The sequence below is a fragment of the Delphinus delphis genome, chromosome 10, assembly GCF_949987515.2.
Source record: "Delphinus delphis chromosome 10, mDelDel1.2, whole genome shotgun sequence".
Classification (NCBI taxonomy): Eukaryota; Metazoa; Chordata; class Mammalia; order Artiodactyla; family Delphinidae; genus Delphinus; species Delphinus delphis.
The window spans coordinates 32,611,447-32,632,060 of record NC_082692.2 but is presented as its reverse complement, the minus strand read 5'-3'; the positions used below and the strand labels follow the sequence as shown (position 1 = coordinate 32,632,060).

Below are 20,614 nucleotides of genomic sequence, written 5' to 3'. Positions count from 1 at the left end.
GGCCAGCTGCAACCCACTCCACCAGGAGAAATTCGGGTGTTGTGCTAAGAGGGGCCAAGACCTCAATGAAGCCACACTGGAAGGAAGTCTTGTCCTCAGAAACAGGAATTATCAGAACCCCAGAGAGGATCTGTCTCTCTGTTGGAGACTTTTGTCATCCAGAACCACAAAGGCTGATGGACAAAGCACAAGGCCAGTTTGTTCCAGTTCAATGACAGTCAAGTCTCAGGGGTTGGGGTTCTGTAGTCTCAGAAGTGGCTGCATCGGGGCCTCTGTGTATTCGTTTTAAGGAACAGCTCCTAGGAGGCAGGCTCCTCTCTTTATTTCCAAGTTCCTGGGTGGTATTTTCATGCAACATCTTTTCGCAAGTTAGAAAGTGGTGCTTTTCACACCTTTGACTCCCCATCTGTCAGAAAGTTGTTTTAATAAAAGTTTTGTTAGAATAAGACACTTGACTGCCAGAATTCCTGCCAGAAAATGATAATAAATATACAAGCCCATGAGGTTTGCAGTTTGAATGGAAGCCCTTTAAATAAGGACACCTTGTGCAGTTCACAACTTGTCCACATGTGCACAACAGCCCTAAATCACTTTAGTTCACAAGTATGAACAAAATTCTTCATATCTTTGATCTTGAAAGAAAAACACATTTTTTTCGTGACAGATGCATGGTCCATGCCTAACTGGTTTGTGGAAGGACTCTGTGTACTAATCCTAGCAGCAGAGCCAGCTGAATCCCTCTTGAACATCCACTGATGGCCTGGTTTGCACTATTAAGAAATTTCACTGGAATAATAATAGTAGCCACTGTTTTTTGAGTGCATGTTACTATGTGGCAAGCACAGCTCTACATGCTTTAATTAACTCATTTAATACAGCTGTGATCCACACAAGGCCATGGATTTTTAAACACGTTATCGAAGTAAAATACACCTACAGAAAAGTACACATAAGTGTAAGCTCAATGAAGTTTTACACACTGAACACCAAAGTCACCAGCATGCAGATTGTGAAACATTATTACCATCACTCCAGAAACATCCCACACACACCCTACAAAAAGAACAGGGATTTTTGTCTACTTTGTTCACTGCTATATTCCCAGTGCTTAGTAGAGCGGTGCCCGGCACAGAGTAGCTGCTTTCCCCCCCACCGCCGGCCATACCACAGGGCTTGTGGGATCTTAGTTCCCAGACCAGGGATTGAACCCGGGCCCTCGGCAGTGAAAGCTCAGAGTCCTAACCCCTGGGCTGCCAGGGAATTCCAAGAGTAGCTGCTTAATAAATATCTGTTGAATGAACAGAGCACAGAAAGTTTACAAAACTTGTCCAGGCCACACATTTAGGAAGTGGCCCAGCCAGGTTTTGAACCCAGATGGAATGGCTTCAGTGCCCCGGGGCATAGCCTCCATGCCATAGAATCTTGCAGCCATAGCTGGTTGGCTCGTCCACCATCCTCCCCTTAGACATGGCTCTCTCTTCTAGAAAGCAGACCAGCTGCTGTCCACTAGTCTATTTATGTCTTCAGAGTTTAAGGTTGGACATGCAGTTAGGAGTGAATTAACCAAGTTTTTCTCCCTTTTCAAAGTTTACAGTTTTGTATAGCTTAAAGGAAGCTTGACCTTTAACGCTGCCCTCACGACCTGGCTTCTCTACAGTGTCTTTAAGAGGAATCCAATTTTACTCATTCTTTCTTTAAAAGTGTACTCTCCATCTATCAAGTTTATCCAGGCCAACAGAGCTTAAACTTCCGCTAAAATGGGTGTGATTCTCTACAGGAGACGTAGCTGCACATTGAGACGGGAGAAGTGGGCCAACCAGCTCCAGGGGTGGCAACGTCTCCTACCATCATTACTTTTCTAAAATAGAAAAGATTCTCTGTCCAAAAAACAAAACAAAACAGGACACTCAAAAAGCCAGGTGTGGGAATTCCCTGGCGGTCCAGTGGTTAAGACTCTGCGCTTCCACCACAGGGGGCACGGGTTCCATCCCTGGTCCAGGAACTAAGATCCCACATGCCACGTGGCCAAAAATGTAAAAAAAAAAAAAAAAAAAAAGAAAGTAATGTAGCCACCATTAATTAGTGTTATAACCCACCAATGTAGGGACCAATTTTATACTCATTTGACAGGGCTTTATTAAAGCAGAGTGAGTCATCATATATTGAAAAGGCTAAAAAAGGATCCATTGTAATAAATCTGCTAGCAGAGTTCATGTGGGTGGGTGGCATCCCAATGGTCAATCTGGACAGATAGTCAGCAGAGAAGAGTTTTTTCCAGCGGCTTGGACTAGAGTTTGGAGATTGGCATCCCTCCTCTGAGCAATGTATTTCTACCTGTTCTGAATCAAAACAAAACCAGCCAGAATGTCTTCCATTTGTAGTTACTGTGTATACATAATTCACAATTCTAAGATTTTCATGTGTCCTCAAATAGGTATAGCCTTGGAGTTTGTCCAGTTGCAGCCATGTTCCCAACCTAAAATCTCTTTGCAAACATATTATACATTTGGGGATGAAGAATTTAGTCTTTTCAGCCAGTTGCAAATAATAAGCATTGCATATTAAAAATAGCACCTTATTTTCAGCTAAGTCAAACTGTAAATTGATTTATATTCTGTGACCTTGTCTTCCATGGCCCAGGGTTATCTAAATTTGGGTTTGGGTTATCTAAAATTCACATAGAGTAACCAAGTAAAACAAAAGGCGGTTTTGATATATTTCAGTGGGTAGAAGACATGGACAAACAATTTAGCAATGAAGGACTGCCATTACTTGGTACATTTTGGTGATAATTAAAGACGATTACAACAATTAAATACAATTTTCTACCCAATGAAATACCAATGAATAATATCTTCATGTAGAGAAGGTTGAAACAAACATTTGTTTTGGGTGACAGCATCAATTAATAGAAAAATTTCATTTGGAAAATAATTTCATCATAACCATCCACATGTTCACTCTTTTGAAAAACTGTGGGAGCATTTTAAATGTTCAGAGCTTGGGGAGTGAGTAAACAGGTTGCAGCACATCCTCTCAGTGTAGCCAAGAAATGCTTAAGGCCAAGTAGTTTATGGTCAAGAGAAGAAAATATGCTTTTGATAGTTAAAAGCAAAAACAAAAAAAAAAAAGAAAAAAGGCCCATGCAATTCCATGTGAACTGTGATCTCGACTTTTTATTTCAATGCCTCTGGATGAGAAAGAAATCAAATAATTACTAACTTCAGGACAAAAATCTTGTCTTTGAAATGAAAAGCACGTTTAGAAGCTATTCACAACCTATATATTTTTTTAAAAAGCTAAATTTACCACCAGCATTCATATTATTAAAAAAAATCATATTATAGACTCCCTAGTACAGTGTCTTTCTAAGCCTGTAGCCAAAGACCTGTCTGTAGGGTCAGTGTGAGCACAGACTCCACTGCTTGGGCATGGGCAGGCCCATTTGAGGTCGTCTGTGTGTTAAAAATAGAAAGGTAAGAATGATTACATATCTTTGGGGTTCCTCCAGCTCCCGGATCCTATAGATGGTAAAAGGGGGAGGGGATGGGGAGGCTCCTTTGTTCTAAATTCCATACCTCCGCTTTTTCTGAAGCCAGAAGAACAAAGACAGGTGGGGAAGGCTGTTCTTGCTGTCTTGGGCTTCCCTGGGTGGCATCATTTTCCTGAATCCACCTCAGTCCAGGGTCTTGTCCCAGGAAGAGACCTTCTGCTTTGGGGAGGAAGGATGGATGTACAGTAACCAAACAAAACGACCAATTTATGAAGTGACAGTGAGCAATATGATAGCAAGAGCACCAAACACTCCCAGCCCTGACCCTGGACTTCACACTCTGTGGGCACCTCCATGAAAAGCAGTTGGTCTTTAGAAGGGCGCTTGGTTGGAGAGGAATTGGAACCAGACTTCACCTTAGGCAGCTCAAAAAAAAGCTTGATGCCTCACCTACAGGACAGAGGAACACCTGCCCCCAGGTGGGTGGAATGATTCCTTGGGCCAGGACTGCTCCTGGACTTGAATGGCCAAGCCAGGCCATTTACCCAGATACTCCCCATTCCTTCCTTCCCTGGCTGACCAGGCCCTCCTTCAGCTGGACAGGTTTTTTTTTAAGATTTATTTATTTTATTTATTTTTTTGTCTGCTTCTGGTCTTAGTTGCAGCACGCAGGATCTTTGTTGAGGCATGCGGGGTCTTTCATTGTGGCGTGCAGGCTTCTCTCTGGTTGTGGCGTGCGGGTTTTCTCTTCTCTAGTTGTGGCGTGCGGATTCCAGAACGTGTGGGCTCTGTAGTTTGCAGCAAGCGGTCTCTAGTAGGCCTGCGAGCTCAGTAGTGGTGGGCTTAGTTGCCCTGCAGCATGTGGGATCTTATTTCCCTGACCAGGGATCGAACCCGCGTCCCCTGAATTGTAAGGGGGATTCTGTACCACTGGGCCACCAGGGAAGTCCCTGGACAGTCCTTCTTTAGATACTCGAATACCTTTTTTTCCCTGCTAGGGAGGGTCCAGCCCTGGGCGCCCATCTCTGTGGACTTAAAGTTTCTTTCCAGCTTGGGGCGGGGGTGGAGCGGGCACTCTCACTTCTCCCCTTTCTCCTGGCCCTTCCTGGGCCCTCCTGCGACCTGGGTTAAGTGGGCAGGGGTCTGGGAGGGTCCCTTCCCGCCGAGGGATCGGCCAGAGGGCCGGATCTTCAGGCGGGCGAGAAGGGCTTGTCCAGGATTGCCAGGCAGCGCCCTCCCTGCGGCCTGAGCAGCCGCGGCCCCGGGCCCGGAGCCCAGCAGGGGCGTGTCCCCGTGCTCACCTGCCATTGGGCAGGTGGGGCAGCCGGAGCTTTGGCAGGGGCCGTATTATAAATGCGGAGCCGGTGGCAGCGGAGCAAGGGACGTCGCAGAATGGTGGACAGCGTGTACCGGACCCGCTCCCTAGGGGTGGCGGCTGAAGGGCTCCCGGACCAGTACGCGGACGGAGAGGCGGCGCGCGTGTGGCAGCTGTACATCGGGGACACCCGCAGCCGCACCGACGAGTACAAGGCCTGGCTGCTCGGGCTGCTGCGCCAGCACGGCTGCCAGCGGGTGCTCGACGTGGCCTGTGGCACTGGGTGAGCCCGGGCAGGGGCCAGGGGACCGGAGTGAGCGGGAGCGGGAAGCGGGGAGCGGGGAGCGGGTGGTGGGGGACCGGGGTGAGTGGGGACCCGGGGCATTGGGGCGACGGAGTTAGCTCGGCCCAGGCAGCTTGATCGCAGGACCATGGCCGGGCACGTCAGGGCAGCCTCCTCCGCCGACCCTGAGCCGGGCGGGGGCGCGACGCCAGGGCCAGGAATGAGTGTTTGCCCAGGCAGAACAGGCAGGGTGAGGCCGACGATGGCAGGACGGGGCCCAGGAGACCCAGGGTGAGAGCGAGGGTGTGAGCACATCGGGTGGGGAAGGCGGGTTCAGGAGGGCGGCGCAAAGGCCAGGCTTTGGGGCCACACCGACGGAAGCTCTGTTCGGGCTCCAGCGCTGCAGCGTTCACACTTGTTCGACATGTGCCTCGGCCAAAGGATACCTTACTGGATTGCCATAAGGATTAATGCACATTTGTAGAATACCTGACTCGGTGCTAAAACAAAAAAGAAAAGTTGCTACCGGGTTCTCAGTAACAGATTTGCCAGGTCAATTGAGGTCAGTGGAGAGAGGCTGGGGACAGGATATAGAGGAGACGGAAGTGTCCAGCACAGGGTCTCCTCCTTGCGTTCCCAGGCCCCCCTGACTGCCCCTCTCTGCCTGTCATCCCTGGTCCTGCCCAGGGTGGACTCCATCATGCTGGTGGAAGAGGGCTTCAGTGTGACAAGCGTGGATGCCAGTGACAAGATGCTGAAGTATGCGCTTAAAGAGCGCTGGAACCGGCGGCACGAGCCTGCCTTTGACAAGTGGGGTACGTGGGTCCAGCCAGGCGCCCTCAGCCCAGCCACCAAGGACACGGTTCTCTCTGCCCTGGGCTCCTTTAGCTCCTGTGGTGGGTGTTTTGTTTTCCTCAAGGGAGACAGTAAAACCACTGTCATTTCCCTGAAAAGGGAGGCTTAGGCACCAGAATGAGGTATTGAGTACAAGGGGCTAGTTTTAATTATGTTTATAGTGTCTTGTCTTTCCCCCAAATAAAAACCCGTAAGCACAGAGCCTTCCTTCCCAACCATGGCTTCCTCCTCCCTGGGCCCCTCTTCCCCTTCACCCTCCATGTCCATAATGATCCCCTCCCCCTGACTGGATGGGGAGTCCCTGTGTGTGCCTTAAAGGGGAAACTGAGGCAGGACTCCACTTGGTGGAGGTGGGTACTGCTGGTACCATGGTGCCACCCTGATCCCTCTTCCCCTTCCCGGCCCTCAGTCATTGAAGAAGCCAACTGGATGACTCTGGACAAAGATGTGCCCCACCCACCACGGGGTGGCTTCGATGCTGTCATCTGCCTTGGAAACAGTTTTGCCCACTTGCCAGACTGCAAAGGTGAGAGAGGATGTGGCCTTGGGCATGGACACTGCTTTGAACTATATCCTTTCCATGCCCCTGGGGAGGAGAAAGATGGGAGGGAGACTGGTGCTGGGGGCCCTGAGCAGACGCAGCCTCTCTGTCCCTGGCCGGCGGACTTCAGGGGACCAGAGTGAGCACCGGCTGGCCCTGAAGAACATCGCGAGCATGGTGAGGTCAGGGGGTGTGCTGGTCATCGATCATCGCAACTACGACCACATCCTCAGCACAGGCTGTGCACCGCCAGGAAAGAACATCTACTATAAGGTGGGGCCCCTGGGGGAGGAGCCGCCCAGAGAGGGAGGTGTGGTACTGGGGTCCAGGTCCCATTGGTAGTTGCAGAGGCTAACGCAGCTAACCACCACCTGCAGAGTGACCTGACCAAGGACATCACAACATCAGTACTGACGGTGAACAACAAGGCCCACATGGTGACCCTGGATTACACGGTGCAGGTGCCAGGGACTGGCCAGAGCGGTTCTCCTGACCTGAGGTACCCACCTGGCAAGGCAGGGGGGTGGGGGGGGCGGGGTGAGGGTGCTGAGACCACCAGTCCTCATGGTTGGTCGGGGGCTCTGTTGCAGTAAGTTCCGGCTCTCCTACTACCCTCACTGTTTGGCATCCTTTACGGAGCTGCTTCAAACAGCCTTCGGGGGCAAGTGCCAGCACAGCGTCCTGGGTGACTTCAAGCCTTACAAGACGGGCCAGGCCTACATCCCCTGCTACTTCATCCACGTGCTCAAGAAGACAGACTGAACAAGCCCTCAGCTCCCACAGCCCTCTGCCCAGGCGCTGCCAGGCTCTGGGGAGGAGGGACCAGTAGTCCCACACCAAGCCCAGCCCCCTCCAGTGCAGATCTTGGGGGTGTGGGGAGGGGCAGACTGCAGCTGGGGGACAGGGATTTGGGTTCAGGCAGATGGAAGGCTGAACAATATAGTTTATGCCTTTTTCAGGTCCTGTATACCTTGTGTTTGTATCAGAAGGATCAGGCTCCTGCGGTGCCCACCCTGCCCTCCCCTGAGTTTACTCCGCCACCGGCTTCTCCACGCCAACCTTTTCGACCACGACACCAGCAGGGGGCGGCATATGCTTTATTTTCAGCCACAGATGGGGCTCCCTCAGGACCTGATCCTTCCTCCTGAGCAGAGGGGCCTTAGTCTTGGAGCTGGCCTGGAGGGCGGACAGGTGGGAAGAGGATGCCTCCTGAGCTCTCTCAGGGCTCCTGATGCCACTCGGCACTCAAGGGAGTGCCTGGAGGTAGGCAGCGTTCGGGTGGGCCGGTGGCACTGGCCTGAGAAAGAGCCTTTGCTCTCTCAGGTCTCTGTGGAGATACCTTTAGCCCCTGCGGGCAGGGTCCCGGGCTGCAGGAGGCTCCTAGCAGGCAGCAAACTTGCGCTGGATGCTCTTGTACCGGAGCAGCTCGTGCTCACTGACCGAGGGCTGTAGCCGGGCTGCAGCCTGCAGCAGGTCCTCCGTGGTGAGCAGCAGTGCCGAGCTCCCGGGCTCCAGGCCTGGGGGTGACAAGGGGAGGTGAGGCCAGCTGGGGCACGGAGGCTGTGGTCTCTGCCCAAGCAGGAGAGCACCCTGGTAGGCACCTTCTTGCCCAGAGTCCCCCAGGGGTCAACAGTCCCTCCTCTGAAATCCAGAACCAGGCCTGGTGCCCATTAGGTCCTTGGCTGACCTCTGGGGCTGGTGAGTGGCTCACCTTCCTCCAGGTCCCGAACCCTGCGTTTGAGGGCAGCTGTCATGGCATCGGAGCATAGCGAGTAGAGGTCTGCACCCGTCAGCTGGGGTGGGCAGTGGTCCAGCACGTCCACCAGGCTCACAGAGGGCTCGAGCCTGAATCTGTTGTGGGGATACAGGAAACAAACAGACTTACCTGGCACCCCCTACTCTGTCAGAAGGCATCCCTGACCAGCTTACTGTGCACTCTGCACTTATCCCCTAACCATCCCAAGGCCCAAGCCCTGTGGGGGTCTCCCTCTAACAGGGCATACTTGCGCGTGATGGCGCTCAGAACACGCAGCTGGGAGGCGCGGTCCTCGCTCACTCCCACAAACACCAACTTGTCAAACCTTTAGGGAGACAGCTGGGCGTGAGTGCCAGGGTGCCTGGCATGAGGGTGGAGAGGCACCGGATGGGGGTCAAGGGACAGGCCCAAATGGGCCTGGCGGAGGTGAAAGGTACGGGGTGCACACCTGCCGGGCCTCAGAAGGGCAGGGTCCAGGAGGTCTGGTCTGTTGGTGGCTCCAATCACAAACACATCCTGAGTGCTGTGAAGCCCGTCCAGCTCGGCCAGGAGCTGAGACACCACCCTGTGAGGGAGGAAGTGAAGGTGAGAGAGTGCCTGGTGCATCCCCAGCCTCTGCCCTGCTTGCGGTGTGCCTTGCAGGCTGTCTCCACAGGGCCCCCTGCCCGGTTGTGCCCTGTGCACCCCTCCACACAGGCCCCCATCTCCTCAATGCCCCACACCCAATTCCACGGCCCCTTTTAGCTTCTGCTATACTATCGCAGAACCAGTAGGGCAGGAACTCTTTGGGCTCCAAAGACTAGTGCAGCCTGTCTCACATCCCTCTGTCCTGGACCCCAGATTCCATTCTGGCTCAGACCCCCACCTGTCCATCACACCTCCAGAGTCTCCACTTCGCCCCCGGCTTGGGGCCAAGGAGTCCAGTTCATCAAAGAAGATGATGCATGGAGCTGCGGCCCTGGCCCTGGCAAACACTTAGGAGAGAGAAGGGCCCACAGGACAGGGAAGCCCAGGGGGGTTTGAAGTCAGGAGATGGGGAGGGAAACCCATGTTGACAACTCATCACTAGCACTTCAGGTAAGAGGCCCCACCCAGCAGGAACCTGACCTGGGGAGAGGAAGACTAGCAGTGACCGAGAGCAGCCTGAGGGTAGGGGCGGTCGGGGGCCAGAAGCCCTGCCCCCACCCCCCACTCACCATGCCGTACATTCTCCTCGCTTTGGCCCACGTACATGTTGATCAGCTCGGGCCCCTTCACGCTGAGGGAGGGGATGGGAGAGGGTGAGACTCCTCAGACGCAGAAAACACACAACACACCTCCTGCCCCCTGCCGCTGCCCCCAATCCACCCACCCTCCCTGCCAGGCCCCCTCGCCACCTGAGGAAGGTAAGGCTGCACTCAGTGGCTACTGCCTTGGCCAGGAGGGTCTTGCCCGTGCCAGGGGGCCCGTGGAGCAGAAGGCCAGAGCGCCTCAGGCCCAGGCTCAGCAGCTCAGGGTGCTCTAGAGGGAGCTGAATAGTCTCCAGAATCTCCTTCTTCACCTCCTGCAGCCCACCCACATCGTGCCAGGACACCAGGGGGATCTAGGAGATGGAAAGGGCACAGTTGGACACCTGCTGGTGGAGGGAGCTCCGGTCCCACCTCCAAGGACCTGGAGTGTCTACCTTGGGGGCTCCGACGGCCTGGGAGTGAGCTGACTGCAGCTGCTCCAGCGCCTGCCCAAAGTCCTCAGCCAGGAGAGGAAAGCCAGCAGCACACAGCTCCCCCTCATCCTCCGCACTCAAGCCACCTGCCCAGCTGCAAAGGAAAATCCAGGGAGGCCTCTGGAGGACCTAACCTGAGGTCTCCTCCCCATAAGGGCCCTCACCCTCCTCCCTTCCTCACCAGCCCCTACCCACCCATACCGCCTCTTGCCGCCTTGCCCCTCCTGTGCCCAATTTCTTTACCCCGAGTTCTTGATCCTGGTGCAGGCTGCCCGGCTGCTGTGGGTCAAAAGGGCATAGAGATCCCCTACCACAAAGCCCTGGGGAACCACAGGAGAGGACACGTGAGCAGGTCACAGTAGGCAGGAACCCATGCGGGGCTGGACCCCTGGCTGCAGCAGAGGCCCATCACTGATGCCTCGGGTTTTCTACCCTCACTTGTACACTTGCATGGCAGCAGGACTGAGTACCCCCGGCAAAGAGTGCAGGGCGGCCCGTATCCTGCCTGGGTACTCACTGCACACCGCCGTGCCAGCTGCGCCAGGTTCACCTCTTGGCCCAGTGGGAGGTGGGCAGTGAGGGCCCGCAGGATGCTGAGCCGCTGCCCCTCTGACAGCACAGGCACCTCCAGCTCGTGAGGAAACGCTGTCTGCACATCCACAGGCAGGTCCTGGGCCCGGCTTGTGGTGGCCACGACCATCAGGGGAGGGCAGCTGCAGACAGGGAGTGGGCAGCACTCAGGGCAAGAAGGTGGCCGGCAGCGCCTGAGCACTGCCTCGTCCTGAGGCTGGTGGAGGGCAGGGAGGAGGGTAGGGCTGGGATGGGACAGGGAGATGGGCGCCCCAAAGCTTCCTGGATGGTGCATCCCCCTACACAGGGCGCTCAGTGAGGGCAGAGGCTGTGCTTTAGTGTCCCCCAAGAAATACCAGGGACTGCGTCCTCCTCCCTCTGGGTACCCCCATGCCCCTCAGCTCAGGGCTGCCTGGAGAGCAGCCAGATGGGCAGCAGACGTCTAAGAAGCCACTGAGGGGGTGGTGAAGAGAGGGCTGGACCCTACCCCCTTCCAGACCCAGCGCTGGATGATACCTGGTGAGGGGGTCTTCATCCAGGAGGAGGCGACGCAGTGTGGCCACCACACGGGCATCCTCGCCTAGCCCATCACGGTCCCGGCCCAGCAGGTCCACAGCTGTCAGCAACAGAACCACAGGCCGGCAGCGCCCAGCCCGGGAGAAAGTGGCCTGCAGTTTTGTCTCCACAGCCCCGCTACTGTCTGCACAGAGGCTGGAGCAGGGCACCTGGGGAGGGGGTCCCGATGGGCCTGTGAGCAAGGGGGCAGGGGTGACTGGGGCAGGAGAATGGAGGGAGGAGTCACTAGAAGGTACAGGCCATCTCTTTTTGGAGGGCAGGGATGGGGGAGGAAGGTAACACTGGCCGAGCCCTAACTCTTCTTTACCCTAACCTCACTTCCTGGACTGTCCACCAAAACCTTGGAGCATCCTCCCTCTTGAAAGCATCTCTCAGTAGCTCAGCATCATGGGACTATGCCTGACCCACTGGCCCACTAGGCTGAGGTGGCAGGGTCAGGCTTGTAGCCAGGGGGAGAGGGAGAATCTGGGCTGGGGAGGAGACGTGGTTGGGATCTACTCTCCAGGGACCCTCACCTTCAGTAAGTGGAGCCCGAGGCAGCTGCAGGCGGCAGCGACTGCAGTGGTCTTCCCACTGCCCGGGGGGCCCCGTAGAAGGACACTGCCTGTTCCTGTCAGCAGGGCACCCCTGCAACCAGAGAAGAGACGTTTGTTTCCTCCATTCTGCCCAAATGTGAGAGTCCCCAGTGACACAGGGCCCCTTGGATCCAGAAAGCAGACACCATCCTTGAAGCAAACCCCCTCCCCAACCCTCGGGGCTGTCGCCACACGGTGAGGCCGTATTTCCCACACCACCTTGGTACTCTGGCAGGGGCATGGAGCATATCCAGCAGCTGAGACTAATTCTCTTTTGTCATCAAGAAAGTCTTGGCTATTCTGTCTGGTTTGGATTGTACTGGGCGGAATTAGGGAGGCGTGTGTGGCTACACTTAGGCCAGTGGTATGAGGACCTGTGTCTTTCAGGTACAGGATGGTGAAGGTCAGGATGGCTAGTGGGCTCCCCAAGGGGAATGGCAGTCTCAGAGACAGTTGTCCCCAGTGGAGATTCTTCCTCCATAGCTGACCCTGGAGGACCGTGGTTATCCCAGGAAAGGAGCCTGGGAATTTGCTTACAGAAAGGACATGGGCTAGTGGCGTGGGCCTAACAGTTGGAGGGAGGTCCACCTAATTCTTCCACTCTGAACAGGGCATTAGGAACTACTTGTCTGGCCTGCCGCTCCTCCAGGGACGTTCTCAGCAGGTTTTTCTCACACAGAGGCCTCACTCACCCTGGCTGGAGGCGAGGCTTCAGGGCAGCACAGAGCTCAGTCACCAAGCCCTCCAGGCCTGGAGGAGACAAGCTGCTCCAGGGAGTGGATTCACCTGAAGGGAGCCTTGGAACAAGGCTCAGGGTAGAACCCACCTGTGAAAGGTGGGAGGAAGCTTTAGTTTCTAGAAGTTTTTTTTTTTAATTTATTTTATGGTTAATTTACAATGTTGTGTTAATTTCTACTGTACAGCAAAGTGATTCAGTTATATAAACATACACATTATTTTTCATATTCTTTTCCATTATGGTTTATCCCAGGACACTGAATATAGTTCCCTATGCTATACAGTAGGACTTTGTTGTTTATTCATTCTATATATAATAGTTTGCATCTGCTAATCCCAAACTCCCAGTCCATCCCTCCCCCACCCTCCTTCCCCCTTGGCAACCACAAGTCTGTTCTCTAGAAGTTCTTTCTGCTCCTTTCCCCAAGTCTACCCCCACCGCTAGGGCCTCACCAAGTACAAGGAGGTGTGGGTGGTGTCAGCTACGTAGGCCCTGGTTGGCCCATCCGGAGCTTCCCCAACTGTTTTCTTCACTTTAAAGAACATCTCCCGCCACCTGCAGGAAAGAGGCCCAATGAACCCCAGATCCAGAGCACACATACCCCTCCCCAAGGGCAAGGTGGCTGTCTCAGTCAGAGGTCCACTGCAGGGACAAACTCAAGAGCAGCATAAATACATGTCCCTAGACATGGCGGAGGTGGGGAGGAAGTGGGGGACGTGGAGGAAAAGGAAAGCAGATGGTCTTTCTTATCTCCCTGACTGGATCACATGCATTTTGAACGCAGGAACTGTGCCTGTCCTCCGCATCCCTCATGATAACATCACCTGAGGGTGTGTTTCTTCAGGTAAATGGCCTGCCCACCCACTCCAATAGGAGAAGCCACCCCTGCACCAAGCAGTGACCATCTGACTGTTTTCACTGGCTTCAGAACAGTCTCTCCCTCAAATACGTACCCACCAAGGCCACCCAAAACCTCAGAGGAAAGAGTCCCTTGGCTCTTATTCAAGCATCCACAAAATCTAATTGCAGGCAGATTCCTTCATAATGACATTTAATGATTAATGATTCTCTATTTTGGCTGCACATTAGAATTATCTGTGAAACTTAAAAAAAAAAATCAACATCTCTCAAATACTGTATGATTCCATGCAGTAGATTAGTGGCTGCCAGGAGCTGAGGGGAGGAGGGAACAGGGAGTGACTGCTAACGGGGAGGGCTCTCCTTCTGGGGTGATGAACATGTTCTGGAATTAGTGACGCTGATGGCACAACCTTGAGAATATACTAAAAGCCACCGAATTGTACACTTTAAAAGCATGAATTTTATGGTATGTGAATTATATCTCAATTTAAAAATTAACATTTTCCTTCCTTTGGAAAAAAAATAAAGACTGCACAGGTCCCAGCCTCACCCTGCTGCTCCAATAGGTCTGGGGTGGGACTCACACATTTGTATTTTTCGAAAGCTCCCGGCCGTAACCAGGGCTGTGCAGTCACTGGCTAGTGTCAGAGTGAGTTAGGGTTACTCAGCCTACTAAGGGGGTGGGTAGCAGATAGCAGTCGCTAGTCCAATTTTCCAGATAAAGAAATGAACTACTCCCATCTTTAATCCTCAGGCAGAACAGCAATGACAGAACCTGGGCCTCTTTAAGGTCCAGTCAGGGTGCAAATTCCTTTGCTCAGTGTCTCACAGTCACAGAACTGCTCCCTCTGGCAGCACAGGAGGGTGGGGGTGGGAATGCTTTCAGGTGGAGGGGGAAGCACACCAGGTTAGTATTATGAAACTCACGTAACCATAGGCAGTGATTGTGGTAAAAACTAGAACATAAGGAAAACTGTCCTACTGTTATTCATTATAAATAAATGATGGAAATAAATAAATAAATAAATGATGGGTGGGTCCATAACCTAGACAGTCAGTCAGGCTGAACATCCTGAGTCAGAGTGCATATGGCAGGCAGTGGAATCCAAGGAGGAACAGCACTGGGGCGGGGAGGGGGAGGGAGACATGCCCACCCCCTTCCATGGAGAGTGGAGGGACCACCTCAGTGAGCACACGGGCCAGACCTCTGGAACATATCTGGACACTGCTGAGGAACACCGGGTTGCGTTCCCGAGAGCCAGACGGGAAACAGTGGAGCTGGAACCCATAGGCCTGGTGTGGGAAAGCGGAACGCTGGGGAGTCTGAAGGGGCTTTAGTGGACTTCCTTGCCAGGGATCACAGAAGCCTCCCTGCAGGGCTTCCCTTACCAAGTCCAAGAAGTGGGGCTAAAGCACTCATCTCTGTCCTTGAACCCACCTGTCCACCCCAACCCTGCTTTCCAGGACCTGCTCAGGGGGGAAGAACCATGTGCTCAGCACCCAGAGGAGGGAGACAGGTCTCCAGGGGGTTGGAATGGCAGAGGTCCAGGAAAAGGATGGGCTTCCCAGTCTGCCTCAGGAGGGCCTAGTGCCTGTTTTCCTTTCAAAGTACAAAGGGTGGGCATTCTGCAGTTTTCCTACAGAAAGCTAGCTCATAGACATTTGCTATATTTAAGATGGGATACAGAGTAGGAAGTGACGGATAGCAGCCTGGCATTCTCCACCAGGCCCCAGTTGTAGATTTGAACTGGGAAAGCTCAAATCCCCAGTTGTAGATTTGAACCTGCAGTGCCAAGTGGGATTACATGGGGCACTACCAGCCCCTTCCTCTGGGTACCATAGCCCTGAGACTGGGGAGACAGAGTGCTGGCCAGAACCCAGCTCTGAATACCGACCAAGGACGAATCAGGCGCTCCAGACAAGGCGTCCCTCTCTTGGCAGAGGGCCCAGGCTGGCTCGGCCCGGAACCTTGGGCACTATGGCTCTTATGCCCAAGTTCCTGCAGGCGCGTCCCACCACCTCAATGAGATTTCCTGGAAGGTTGGGTTAGTGTACCTACCAGCTGTCCTCTCCTTCTAGTAAATCCCTACAGGAAATCAGTCCTGGGGTGTGGAGCTACACATTCTTCCCCCTTCACATAAGGCCAAGTGGTCTCTGAATTCTTCGCCTCACCATTTTACATGCAACTTCTGTAGTCAGAGTCAACAGGAGGAGGAGAAAGGTTGGACTCCTTGTTTTGGGTCCCTAGCTCAGTTATGCTCTATTTCTCATTCTGCTGAGGATAAGGAAAGAGGGGAGGCATCCCAAGGACAGCAGAAATCCCTCCCTCCCCTGCCTTGGGAGACAGGATTGAAAGCAGCATGTGCACAGTCCATCCATTAGGGTAGAAATCAGGGCCTGGGTCTCCTCCTGCTGAGTGTATGGGAGGTGTGGCCTAAACAACACTGGTTAAGAATGGAAAGCAAGGAATCTCACCTTGGTCTAGGCCATTAAACTGTTCTAAATGCTTTACTTTGTCTAGGACCACCAATCGATTTGAGGATAAACACCCCCAAAAGCTAGCAGGCTGTGGTTCTTAATTTTTCAGTCACACGTCTATTTGAGAACCTGAAGAAGGTATGTGCCTTCTGTCCAGAAATATGTGTGACAACAACAAAATGTTCTTATGCACAAAATTATTCCATTCAACTTGAGGACTCCTGCACCCAGGTTAAGAATCCCAGCTGTGGGAAAGGAGGCAGCTGCGTACCTGGGCAGTTTCTCTGGGCTTCCTTCCAGGATCTCTACTTGTCCGACTGTTGGCACACACAGAACATCCCCTTCCTGGACTGCCCTGTAACACAGCAGTGGCCCTGGTCAGCTCACGATGGGAGTCAAGAGCATGGGCCTGACACGTGCCCGCACAGCCAACCCCAACATGCAGACTATTTCTTAGGGGCCTCCTGCCCACCCAGAGATCCCAAGCAGTTGTACAGAGAACAAGTCTGACCTAGAAAGAGCTGCAGGAAATGGCAGAGAGGCTAGAAAGGGGATCAGAGACCAGAGGGAGGCAAAGCAGGATCCCGGCTGCTTTGGGGTCTTCCCAAATCAAAGTGGTTTCTCAGTTTAGGATGGCTGGATTCACCTCCTGGTCCAGATTACTCTTCTATTGTCCGCCTGACACAGCAAGAGGCTTCTAGCCACAATATTGCCTTAAACTGTGGCTTTTTAAAATCAGATGCTCTGTGGTACCTGAATCTAAGGCATGGGATGGGAGGGTAAGATGAGGGTAAGATGCTATCCTCCTGAAAGGGGGACGCAGCTAACCTGGGTGTCTGAAAGTGCCGGTAAAGAACATGGTCATAAGTTCCATTAGTGCTGTAGTGAGGAGAGGACACAATTTCGATGTGTAACTCTTTGGCAAACGGAGGCCCAGGCAGCACTGAGCAGCTTCCTTTGTCTTCAGGGGTGCTGGAGCCCTCCAAGTATCTCTATTAGAGAAATAACCACCACCTTATAACGTTCTCCCAAGGAGTCAGGCTCTACCCAATCCCTTAGCAATCAATATTTCTGCTTCCATCCTTTATCCTTTCCATAACCATAAGGCTTGTGGGAGAGGAGACCTAAGGTAGCAGAGCTGAATACCTATATCTTCCTGAGAAAACAGAAACCTCTCCTTCTAATGGGCACCAGGAAGAGATTTCTGACTCTGACTTTTCTGACTCTCCCTCCAAAAAGTTCACCAGGAAAGACAACCATTCCGTAATACCTTTATACTGGCCCAGAGCCAGTGAAACAGTAAAGACATTTAATGCCCACAAGTCATTTGAGTGACACCAGGCAGCCACTGGGAATATTAATTGGACATTAGTGGGGACACTCTGAATTCAGGCTGTAGTTAAAGGATATGATCACAATGAAGCTGAAAGGGCTGCGTTAGCTGAATGAGCTCCAGTCAGTAATCCAGTATTTTCCCTCCATTCAGAAGGAAATCCACACCTAACTCCCATTCGTGCGTATCTTATATCTCTTTTTGACAACCCATAGCACTAACTGGCTAGGCCAGCATTACCTAATATAACTTTCTACAGTGATAGAAATGTGCTATATTAACATGTGGATGTTGAACACTCAACATATGCCTAAAGCAATTAACGAACTGAATTTTTTACTGCATTACTTTCAGTTGATTTAAAGCGCCACCAAGGGGCTAGTGGCTTCCACACTGGACAGCGCAGGTCTAAACCACACATCCAGGTGCTTAATTAAACAGTAGACTATATTTGTACCCCCAAAATAATTACCTTCTTGAAGTAAGCTTCTTAAAGGCAGAAACCAAAAACTCCTCCTGGATATAGTTAATAAAATATTAAACTTAAACACCAAGCCCTAAAGATAATCAAGAGCCCTTCCCTTCAAGGAATTTACAATGTACACTTGAGCATTAGACAGATGACATGAGCATAACAACACAATAAAATAAATGCTCTCTGAAAGGTACAATACAAAATGCTACAGTAAGAAGAAGTAATGTTAAATTTGTGGTGGTGAGACTATATAAGGCTTTGAGAAGACAGTGCCACCTTTAGATGGGCCTTCAAGGAAAGCATGGTAGGATTTTAACCGAGGAGGCTAAAAGAATAGGAAGGAACTTGAAGTCAAGGATAGCATGAGCAAAAGCTGGAGGTATCATCCTCCATACCACCCAGTACAATACTGGATACACTGCAGCAATTCAACAAACAACTGATTAGATTTAGTAGATTAATATATACAAGTGGTAATTTGACCGTAATTTTCACCTTTCACCCAAATCGTGAAAGCCCTTCCCATGCACCACCACCATGTTTTTAATTGTAGAGAATGGGTAAACAAGGCTAAGAGGCATTAAGTGAAAAGTCCAAGATCTAAAGGAGTAAGGGACCTAAATTCTACAGCTCTGATCTTCTAAATCAGTTAAGACAAAGAAGAGGGGATAAAGACGAGGAAGCATTCCTGACCTCAGTCTGGTATCCTACCTGAATTTTAAGCTCTCCCACCTCCAGGGGATCACAGCCGAGATTAAAAGCCAGAGTAGCAGGCACGAGGGCCAGTCCGTCAGCGAGGGGCTCTCCCAGCTGCCCAGAGCTGGGTCCCAGCCTTTCACAGAGGTCCCAGCGAGGCTCTAGGACCTGCACCGTGGCCAAGTGTGGCTGGGAAGTGTTCGATGACTCCCCAGCCCGGGTCACCCACACCCATTCGCCCTGGAAGAGGCTGAGGCTACGGAGACAGCTCCGGCTCACCCCCAATGCATCTCCAGTCCCTCCCAGAACTCCCCGGAGTCGCCGGACTGTGCCAGAGGCCGCGAAGGAGGACACCACCGGCGGGGGTGGGGGCCGGCTGCTGTCCTCAGTCTCCGGACCCAGTTTGGCCCGCCCACGGAGCTCAGTCACAGCTAGTCGCGTCCCTGGGCCCAGTAGCCCTTGTAACGCCGGCCGCGTCTCCAGCACCCGCGGTCCGGGTACTGGCAGGGTCTCTCCGCGCCTCACCAGCAACGGCCCGACTCTCGGTCCGAGCCCGGGCCCAGACGAGGTGCCGAGCAGCGCCCAGCCCAGCGCCGGGGGCCGCCGCACCGGCCGCGCCCGCACCCATGCCCCGGAGCCCAGGGCCAGGAGCCGCAACAGCGCGCGGCTCACCAGCAGCTGCGGAGGCCCCGGCCCCTGCTCTTCGGTGCCCGCGCCCGGTCCCTCCAGGGCGGCCACTAGCAGCGCCGGCCCTGCCGGGCTCTCCCCGGCAGGCCGCAGCGCCAGCACCAGGCCCAGCCCCGCCGCAGGCCACGGGCCCCCAGGTGGCAGCAGCACCGCCAACGGGGGTGTCTCCGTCGGGAAGGGCTCCAGGACCCGCAAGACTGCCAGCGCCATGGTGACAGGAAACCAACAAGCACAGAGCACAGCGAAGGAAGCCGCCTTCGGGAGCCGGGGAGCCAGACGTCCAAGCGGCTTACACGCCGCTTCCGCTTCCGTCAGGGGAGGTGCGAAGGAAGTGGGCGGGGCGTCGGGTGCAAGAGCTTGCTCCAGGAAGGTGAGCTGAGCCTTGGATTGATCCGGGTGGTGCCATGGTGGCAGTAACACAGTCACTGTGGTCGGGTAGTCTACGCAAGCACCCTTTGAGAAGTGTTTACAGGGATTTACCTTCCGCGCCTGCTTGGGGAGTAACGTCCTGTCAACTACCCTCCCCATAACATGTACTTAACAGTTTACTGAATGATCAATGAACGGTCATTATGTTCTGCACTAAACTCGGCCCACTGCTGGGAGCTGTGGGTGGAGTGTTTAGGAAGGAGTCCACTCTGTGGAACTGTAGGCACTGAGGTTTGAGGGTTGTGGGGAAGGTTGCAGGAGGGAGTGATAGGATTATAAAACTGGCTCAGACGGGCTAATGGGGATATGTAGTGGCTGCTGGCTGAATTACTACATGTGATTCATGTAGCCCTGGAGTGTTTGGTGCTGCCACACCTGTTCCAACACATCCTACACAAAACCCACGTTCCAGTGTTTTTTGTCCTGTTTGTTCTACTCCCACCAAGCTTGAAGCAACAACAAAGTAGCCTCACTTTTTCATCTCTCCAAAACCAGATGCTCTCCCCCCACCAATTCTTGCAGAGTGGAGATCCATTCCTAACTTTCACCCTACAGAGGAGTGGGCAGCAGAGCAGACAGAAGAGAGAGGTTCAAGGTTTCAGTCACGAGTACCAAACCAACAGCTTGCTTGCTTCCCATCTGTGCTGTTACTTAGAGTTCATCCTTGTCTCCACCTCCACTGCTCTGTATAAAACACTTGGACACTGGCTTGCCGCACTTTCAGTTATTAACAATATTCTTGCATTTAGAATCAATGGATTGGGGAATTCCCTGGTGGTCCAGTGGTTAGGACTCCGTGCTTCCACTGCAGGGGGCACAGGTTTGATCCCTGGTTGGGGAACTAAGATCCCACATGCCGTGTGGTGTGGCCAAAAAGAAAAAAAGAAAAAAGAAAAAAGAAAAGAATCAGTGAATTGGTTGGTGGTAATCTCCTCTTTCCGGACCTTGCATTCTCTTCCTTGCATTCCCTGCCTAACTTTCTCCTTTCCTTCATCTTGAGGCAGTCTTCTACTTTGTACATTCTACTTTCCTGAAAATCTGAGAGGTGAATATTAGATTTACATGTTATAAGGTATTTTTTTGATGTGGACCATTGTTTTTAAATTAATTAATTTATTTATTTATGTTTGACTGCGTTGGGTCTTCGTTGCCGTGCACAGGCTTTCTTTAGCTGTGGCGAGCGGAGGCTACTCTTCGTTGCGGTGTGCGGGCTTCTCATTGTGGTGGCTTCTCTTGTTTCAGAGAACGGG

The 20,614-nt window shown here is 52.9% G+C and overlaps 2 protein-coding genes across 3 annotated transcripts; one reads left to right on the top strand and one right to left on the bottom strand.

The window, feature by feature from the left end:
- The first annotated feature begins 4,854 nt into the window (after window positions 1-4,854).
- Window positions 4,855-7,445, top strand: GNMT (glycine N-methyltransferase). Its single transcript, XM_060021807.1, has 6 exons — window positions 4,855-5,091; window positions 5,779-5,906; window positions 6,356-6,472; window positions 6,618-6,760; window positions 6,865-6,986; window positions 7,078-7,445. The coding sequence occupies exons 1-6, from the start codon at window positions 4,886-4,888 to the stop codon at window positions 7,247-7,249; spliced, it is 888 nt and encodes a 295-aa protein (XP_059877790.1). The 5' UTR covers window positions 4,855-4,885; the 3' UTR covers window positions 7,250-7,445.
- Window positions 7,446-7,546: 101 nt separating this feature from the next.
- On the bottom strand, window positions 7,547-19,205 carry PEX6 (peroxisomal biogenesis factor 6). 2 transcript variants are annotated; one of them, XM_060021804.1, is made up of 18 exons: window positions 18,264-19,205; window positions 16,573-16,736; window positions 16,016-16,099; window positions 12,858-12,960; window positions 12,359-12,492; window positions 11,607-11,718; window positions 11,032-11,240; window positions 10,463-10,658; window positions 10,189-10,265; window positions 9,907-10,039; window positions 9,620-9,825; window positions 9,440-9,501; window positions 9,109-9,217; window positions 8,692-8,808; window positions 8,491-8,568; window positions 8,199-8,338; window positions 7,827-8,004; window positions 7,547-7,663 (listed from the first exon to the last, which is right to left on the bottom strand). In XM_060021804.1, exons 1-17 carry the CDS (start codon window positions 19,143-19,145, stop codon window positions 7,868-7,870), a joined length of 2,943 nt encoding a protein of 980 aa, XP_059877787.1. In that variant the 5' UTR covers window positions 19,146-19,205; the 3' UTR covers window positions 7,547-7,663; window positions 7,827-7,867. The 2 variants fall into 2 exon arrangements, with proteins under 2 accessions (XP_059877787.1, XP_059877786.1); XM_060021803.1 differs by having other exon boundaries at window positions 7,547-8,004.
- Between the last annotated feature and the right edge of the window lie 1,409 nt (window positions 19,206-20,614).

Excerpts from the sequence above, each read along its gene's own strand:
- GNMT (XM_060021807.1), top strand. The coding sequence starts at position 4,886 with ATGGTGGACAGCGTGTACCGGACCCGCTCCCTAGGGGTGGCGGCTGAA. Across the intron at positions 5,907-6,355 it reads GCCTGCCTTTGACAAGTGGG|TCATTGAAGAAGCCAACTGG; the intron begins GTACGTGGGTCC and ends CCCGGCCCTCAG. Across the intron at positions 6,987-7,077 it reads AGCGGTTCTCCTGACCTGAG|TAAGTTCCGGCTCTCCTACT; the intron begins GTACCCACCTGG and ends GCTCTGTTGCAG.
- PEX6 (XM_060021803.1), bottom strand. The coding sequence starts at position 19,145 with ATGGCGCTGGCAGTCTTGCGGGTCCTGGAGCCCTTCCCGACGGAGACA. Across the intron at positions 10,659-11,031 it reads GATGAAGACCCCCTCACCAG|CTGCCCTCCCCTGATGGTCG; the intron begins GTATCATCCAGC and ends CCCTGTCTGCAG. Across the intron at positions 10,266-10,462 it reads AGCTGGCACGGCGGTGTGCA|GGCTTTGTGGTAGGGGATCT; the intron begins GTGAGTACCCAG and ends GTGGTTCCCCAG.